The sequence below is a fragment of the Dufourea novaeangliae genome, unplaced genomic scaffold (assembly GCF_001272555.1).
Source record: "Dufourea novaeangliae isolate 0120121106 unplaced genomic scaffold, ASM127255v1 scaffold39, whole genome shotgun sequence".
Lineage (NCBI taxonomy): Eukaryota > Metazoa > Arthropoda > Insecta > Hymenoptera > Halictidae > Dufourea > Dufourea novaeangliae.
The window spans coordinates 1933753-1941878 of record NW_015373918.1 but is presented as its reverse complement, the minus strand read 5'-3'; the positions used below and the strand labels follow the sequence as shown (position 1 = coordinate 1941878).

The 8126-nt window shown below is 41.8% G+C and overlaps 1 protein-coding gene across 1 annotated transcript; it reads right to left on the bottom strand.

Annotated features, from left to right (window-relative positions):
* Positions 1-2077: 2077 nt before the first annotated feature.
* Positions 2078-7824, bottom strand: LOC107194434 (protein jagged-1-like). The gene is made up of 7 exons (XM_015584055.1): positions 7688-7824; positions 6291-6394; positions 6004-6160; positions 3713-3835; positions 2914-3044; positions 2493-2769; positions 2078-2414 (listed from the first exon to the last, which is right to left on the bottom strand). Exons 1-7 carry the CDS (start codon positions 7822-7824, stop codon positions 2078-2080), a joined length of 1266 nt encoding a protein of 421 aa, XP_015439541.1.
* Positions 7825-8126: the final 302 nt, after the last annotated feature.

The following is an 8126-nucleotide window of genomic DNA, read 5'->3' as shown; positions in this document are numbered from 1 at the left end:
TTTGAAATTCTTAATATAAAAAGAAAGTAATGTTTGCTATTTTTGTTATCCAAACTCTTAGCACCTTAAGACGACTCTATGTACTCTAATTGGGGGACTTAAGAGCATTGAAGCTTATTAAATTGAGACACATATTAACCTGAGAATAGGAAATCGCAGCTCATTACAGACTCCTCTCGATTATTGTCTCGAAATCGGATCCGCGTTGGGACAATAATCCTATAGAGAGAAATGCTCCAGACCCTCGAAAGTCTGTGCTTGACAGGTTCCACGCCCCTGGTGGAGATGACGCCTGGACAATAATCGTGTAGAACAAGCCAGACGATAATCGAGAGGAGCCTGTAGTTGTCTACATGATATTTGAACACTATTATCTTAAATGTTCAGGTCAGTACCTTCCCTAGAATTCTATTTCAAATACCTAACAGTTAAAGGTAGTTACTTTGACTACCTTTTTCATCCAAATTACTCGAGTATATCAAAGCGGTTCTATGTACCTTAACTGGGGTACTTAAGAGGGTTGAAGCTTGTGAAAGCCTCGACAATTTTCTCCGTTACATCGAAATTATTTAAATTGCTCGGCTATTTCAGGAGATTCGCATGAACGGTAAACGGGTATCAAGGGGGTTACAATTCGCCAAAGCTTCGAGAATGGGAGTGACGCACGCATCGGGGGTAAAAATGCCGACATTATTACGTAAGGAACGCGAGAGAGACTCGGACGGCCGATTACGTGGGCAACCTGAACGGGCAATGTGTGCGCGCCGATGGAAAACGACACGGGCGAGCGTGCAATATGCATCGTGTAACATCGAATACGTGCCCGTTCGGGCGTAACGCTCCGCGAGAACGTTTTATACGCGTTCATATCAGGGCGGGAGTATGGGTTTCGAAGGTACTTCAAGTACGTACAATTTACATCGTACCTAGCCACTGAAAGCAGTAATTGGCTCCGAGACAAGCGGTGGTCGTCGCTTTCTTGAAAAATCCGGGCGAGCTGCTCAAAACACGACCGATGGTGGTCGTTTGGTAGTGGAATAATAGACCTCGTGAACCGTAATTTTTAAGAGGGATGGTAATGGTTCGGTTAGAAATTCGAATTGGCCCTTGTTTCCAGACTTTCAATTTGAATTTTAAAAAAGAGTCACAGTGTGAATTTCGATATTACCATTGATATTTGAATTTAAATGCAACTTTAACTATCAGAATTTGAATATAATTTTTCATATGGCTGTTAGAAGGTGACCTTCGTAACCTTGTATAGGTACATACATGATTCTGAATATGATCGGTAGTAATCCTTTGGTGGCGGAGTAATAGTCTTCGTGAACCGTAATTTTTAGGAGAGATGGTAATGGTTCGGTTAGAAATTCGAGTTGGCCCTTGTTTCCAGACTTTCAATTTGAATTTTAAAAAAGAGTCACAGTCTGAATTTCGATATTACCATTGATATTTGAATTTAAATGCAACTTTAACTATCAGAATTTGAATATAATTTTTCATATGGCTGTTAGAAGGTGACCTTCATAACTCTATACAGGCACATACATAATTCAGAATATGATCGGTGGTAGTCCTTTGGTAGCGGAGTAATAGTTCTCGTGGACCATAATTTTTGTGATCTTGTGCATTACCTCGGAAGGATGGTAACGGTTTGGTTAGAAATTCCAATTTGCCAGTGTTTCCAGAATTTCAATGTGAATTTAAATAAATGTTCCTGACTGAATTTCGATATGACCATAGATATTTAAATTTCAACTACCATACTGTGAACCTACATTTTTACGTGGTTGTGAGAATGTAACATCAATGATCTTCTATAGAGGTACATAAACGATTCAATTATCTAGAACTGCATTGATTTATATTATTCAACAATTTTTCAGGAGCCTTACAAGATTCTTCCGTCAATTATTCCTAATTAATCTTAACATCACTTAGTCATAACTTAAAAAGAATCTTCGTGTATATCAGCGACTTACAAGAAATCATTAAGCGGTGCAAATATAAATACTTAAAGTAAATAAATAATTTAATTAAATAGATAACAGTTGAAGCATTCACCGTCTCTGTCGCTTCATGTTTCATTTTCATCGTCCATTTCTACCATCGGTATCTCTGTAGGCGGCTCGGTCGGCCATTTTCCTACGGTTGCTGCGGGATCGATAGTGGACGGTGGATCGGTGATAACGATCGGTCCAAGTGGCTCTACCGTTTGCTCTTCTTCTTTCGTGGTATCCTTGTCCTTATCCTCTAGATTCTGAGAATCTTCAACCACTTGCGGTTTTATTAGTATCATTTGCGGTTTCGTGTCCAATTCGGTTGAATCTAGCATCGGTGGCATTAGGTCCGTGGACGGGACCATAGTTTTAATTTGACACTGACGTCCCATGTAGCCCAGAGGGCAGACACACCTGCAATCAGGTTTAATTAGTAACCGTATTAAATCAAGAGACAGTATCTGTATCAAAGCTGATAGTTCAAGGTTTTACCTGTAATCGCCATCTTCCTTCGTCATGCTGATGCAAGTCGCGTTGTTGCGACAGGTATCCGGGTGCTCCTCGCAGTAGGTCAGTTTTTCGTTGCACAGATCACCCGCCCATCCAGGCTCGCAGCGACACTCCCATGGCCGTTTGCAGGACCCGTGAACGCATCCTGGATAAGGGACACATTCGGTACAGTTCGGACCCGTCCAACCTACGCGACACCAACACGTGCCTGGACGTCGGCAGGTTCCGTGTTCTCGGCTGCACCCTTTCGAGCAAAGCGCTACACGAAACAAGAACAAATTGAAATTAGTGGTCTTGTATAGTACAATAATTTTTTTACCTTCTACCTAATGCAATAAGGTATATTATATGTTCAGCGGAATTTTATTTGAATTCGTAAACATGGCAAACAGAAGGAGCTTACGTGTCTGGCAAAGTAAACCAGTCCACCCAGGATCGCAGCGACATTCGAGTGGTCCTTTACAAGTCCCATGCAGACACCCTGGGAGAACGGCGCACTGTTTGCACTTTGATCCTTGCCAACCCAGTCGACACCTGTGAAACATTAATCGCACAATTAGACGAACGAATATTCAAAGCTCTACTGTAAATTCATTCTTTAGAGACCTACGCGTACCGTTCCATTAATAATTGGAGGCACATTACCACGTGGATCTCCACTGAATTATCCACAAATTCAACTATCTTCTAACTATCTCATTGTGTAACAAATTACAACTGAAAACAGTACTATCCCACCATCAACACTTACCAAAAAGTTAATAGACACTTTAGGTAACCTGTCCTCAATCACCCTTCTCGAATTTTCAAAGTTTCTTTATCCCAAAACAAAACCAACCCCAAACAAATGATATTTCTACGACTATGTCACAAGACATTGCCGTATAATTCCCCAACATCTTAGCTCTCGAACTATCGGTCTTCTAACTAGACGTGCAAGAACGTTCATCGGAACGGTTCTCACTATTTCCATCGGAAATCGATTGAACGATATCTCGCGCGGTTGCCTGGCCAGCGGAAAAGCGACGTTTTATGGGGAGGAGGGATGAACACCATCCACGCCCGCGTGCGAAATTGCCGGGTCTGGGAACGTTAATGGAACGTAGGGTCGAGCAAACGGGCGGGTTTCATTGCTTCGATTCGCCGCTACCGGGACTGATAACCGCTCATTACACCGCCATTACGGTGCGCGGGCTCTTTACCTGCACTCGCCGGGCTTCTCGCAGTATCCCTGGCTGGCCAGACAATCGGTCCCGCAAATCGGCTCCGAGCAGAACATGCCTTTCCAGCCCGGGTCGCAGGAACACTCGAAGCTCACGTTACAGCTGAAAGTGAAAATCGTTCGACGTCAGTGCCAGCCGCCGTTGGGATGGAATTACTCTCATTGATCGACATACACGAGAGCGGACCGCGGATCGGGGGTTCGTGTTACGGGGAAATTAGGCTTGCGACCAATGTCCAAAGTGAAATCGGTGTCCGATTCGCAGGTCTGTTTGACATGTTTTTCAAGATCGGTACGGATTAAACGGACTGTGTTCCGGTTCGTTAGCGGCGACGATTCTGCGGTCTTTGGGCGGATATCGTATCGCGTAACGCGGAAACTTTTGTTGTCTATGAAGTGTATTGCTGAGTTAATACAGTGGACTCTAATTATATTGCCATGGTTGGGGCTGTAGGGGAGTAAAATGGCAATAAGTTCAGAGCCCCCTCCATGATAAGTTCTTTCGTCATAGCCTCAGCGGCTGCGCAAAAGCTGGATCGTGCTGGTGCCCCAGCGTACGCAATGTGGTGGGAGAGCGAGTTTGTGTGCTCGGAAGTACGTGTGAAGGGAAAGTGCCTCGCGTGGCAATGTGTTTAGTGGCAATATAGTTAGAGTCCACTGTACACCGACGTGCAAACTCGGCTTCCGCTAGGGGAAAATGTGAGGTAGCGAAGGGCCTCCTATCATTTAGTTTTGGGAGTTACTGAAATTTATGCCACATTAATATTCGGTTTAACATTTATTTCAGTACATGAAATAAATTTAGCAAGTGGTAGGAGACTTTTCTTCTACGCTGCTTTTTTCCCTAGCGGAAACCGAGTTTGCTCGTGAGGGTACATAAATATAATATATGGGAATTTTTGGTAAAGACAGCAGAGGATATATAAACGTCATGTATGGGAATTTTTTGTGAACAGAGCAGAGGATGTATAAATATAATATGTATATGGGAATTCTGGGTGAAGAGTGCTTTTGGACTTTGGCGAAGACTTTAAGTGGGATTGGATGTTGGCAAAGGTGTTAGGAGAGATTTGACGTTGGGGGAGGTGTTAACAGGAACACAGTGGAACTTTTTAGGAATATTATATTATGGTCCGTCCAACAAGACGAGTCAGTAAAAATAACAAAAACATTCGTGTACTAAGCCCAACTATTGGCTGGCAACTGTTTTTGTCCCTTCCCCACCTAACTGGTCATTAACTTTATTTGATTATAGTTACTGACTCGACTCGTTGGATGAGGAAATGAATAAATTAACACGTTCTCTTCCAGAAGTTACATATGAGATTGACTCCAGAAAAATTATCAATGAAAGTTATTTTAAATGTAAAATTGTCACTAAAATTTGAAAGAATTAAAATAAGTGAAGGTAGTCACTTTGGCCTGTGAATCGGATCATATGTACGTGTGACGCTCCAATTTCTGAGTCAAGCATACTTTATGGGATAAATGAATGTGTTTTGCAATGTTCACCTGTATTTCATGTTATTCATTACTTCCGTTTTATGTCTTTTTAATACCCGATCAAGGAGGTAACTCAAGAGAATGGTGGAGGTATAGAGTGGTCTGTGACGAAAGTTTTCGAAGCAATATGGTGTTAGCAAACGTGTCGAATGTAGTCTAACATAATTCTTATGCTACAATATTTTGGTCATGAAAAAAATGTTGCTACAATATCCAGATGAAACCAATTATACGCTGTAATGATGTGTAATAATTTCCATTGTCGTTCTATAGTTTGGAGCATCCTTTAGACCCTAAAGTGGAGGGTCTAGGAGATTTCCTTTTTAACAGACTTACTTTTTATCTTAAAATAAACCTAGACAATTATTTCTCGATGCGTAACACTTTCAATAAAATAAGCTAATCTGCATAGAAAATAATTATTTACCTCGAGAAAGAATGGTTAATAAAAAGATGTTGTAAATGAAAACAAGATGTCTTAATCTTTCGAGCGACAGTATACGTACACTTCCTTTTCTTAACCACTGTCTGTTCACCAAAGCTTGTTTCAGTTTTTCAACAAGGTCTACCATCCCGTAAGTACAGTCTACACCGCGCATTTCACCAAGAATCCGTGTATCGGTTACTTTGCTCGACGTGTAATACGGCTGATTGGCTCGTCGATCAATCAACGAGACGATTCCGTTTACGGTTCTCTCTGTCCTTTCTTTTAACCAACATGAACGTAAAAAAAGAAAAGATAGAAAGGACAACGAAATGACAAGTTACCTGCCATGCTGACATCCCGGCAGAGCCACACACTTGTCGCAGAGCTCGCCATAGAAGCCCAATTTGCAGCGACATTCGCCGGGTCGACGGCAGTAACCCTGAAGAGGGTCGCAGCCCTTCCGACAGATTGGCACGTCGCACAAATCGCCGGTCCATCCTGCGTGCGAAGGAAAAAGAAAAAAAGAAAAAAATGAAACCTTCGCGCGAGGCATACAAAGTGGAATGTCCGTGTATCATTAACTTCTTATTGTGTATTTCGAGAGTATTTTTCGGTTCGTTTTTCTTACCCGGCAAGCATTTCACTTCACCGGCTTCGTCGCAGACGTAGTGCGAGTTCGGATGCTGGGAGGCTGGTATCTCGCACGCTTGTTTCTTCCATTTTGGAACATACCTGAACGTAAGAGTGTTCGTCGATTATTTTCGTGGAGAGATAAATTTTCGAGATTGTACTGTTAATGATTATTGGCATAAGTGGGAAATGGATTTAGTTAATTGGAGAATAATGCGAGATTGAAACACGCGGAATAGTGGAACGGACGGTAATTGGATAATACGGGAAACAATGTTCGAGTAACCTAACAATCAAGGTAATTGCGTTGATCGTGCGATAGTGGAATTTGTTAAGATAATTATACAAAGTGATTCTGAACTGCCATAGAATTTGCAGATGTATTTTTTAGACATAGACAGTAAAATGATATACGTACTGGTGAATACTGGTTCCAGAACCAGTTACGTTTTATAGTGATCGATGCTTCGAAAATGATGTAGGAAGTGAGCTCAACGAGTTTTTATGTCTTTTGAAGCTCGTAGAATGTTTCATGTCAATACAAGATGTTTCAAAAGTGTTCTGACTATACAAAGCACATGTGATATTATAAAAGATCGGTAGAGAATATGTAAACGCGTTAAAGAATTAATTATACGGTATATTGAAGAAGAAATTTCTAACGGATGCTGAAGTGAAAAATTTTTAGACTCACGAAGCAAAGGACTTCGTTATACATTATTCAAACGATGTCAAATAACACGACGTGGAAAAGTAATTCTCTTTACAGTACCTCTAATTATATATATAAAAAACAGGTCTTGTAATCAATTACAATTAGCAAAGTAACACTTCCTTGTCACTTAATATGAAAGAACTTCCATAGAATAGTGTCGAAATTACAACTTATGAAAACTTTCAAAACAGCAGTTCAAATACCTCCCCCCCAAAGTACTACCCACAAATTTCAACCCACAATAATATTCAAAACAGCAGTTCAAATACCAGAAACATTTTTTATTGTAAATTATAATCAGCAAGGTAATACTTTCTATCACTCACCATAACAAAATTTCCCCCCCCAAAAAGTATTACCCACAAATTTCAACCCACAAGAATGTTCAAAACAGCAGTTCAAATACCAGAAACATTTTTTATTGTAAATTATAATCAGCAAGGTAACACTTTCTATCAGCCACCATAATAAAATTTGCCCCCCCAAAAAGTACTACCCACAAATTTCAACCCACAAGAATGTTCAAAACAGCAGTTCAAATACCACAAACATTACACTCTGCAACGAACCCACGAATGGAAAAACACCCGAGTCTCAGCTCACGTCTCAGCCGTAGGAAAGTGACCAAAGTTCGAACGAAATAAAACGATCGGAGAAATAATAAGAATTGCAATTGGTACCTGGGTCCAGTCGCGAATCCAAAGGGCAGAGCACTGAGTCCAAGGACAGTCGTCACGCCGACGGAAAGGCCATTGTTCAACGTGCCCAGCTCACCGGGACCAATTAGGAGGCTGAGACAGGCGACTAGCAGTATCATCTTTGCTTGACTACCGAGTCAAGACTGAGGACGACCGCGTCCAAGGCGAAGCCTTGGATAACGGGACCTTGTTCGAGGTCACGGCACACTTTTTCGTCCGCGACGATCGTGTTGGTGGTGGCGAGCGTGAACACGCGTGTGTGCATGCGCCTGGCACAGTCGGGGCTCTCCCCGTTGGCGTTCTGTTTTTTCTTTTTTTTTTTGGTCGACACACGACGAGTTTATTATTCGCTCGGGAAAGTTCAATGCACCTCTCGGTGGAGGTGCTGTTCTTCGTGTCGCCTCGCGCGCGTACGTCTGCG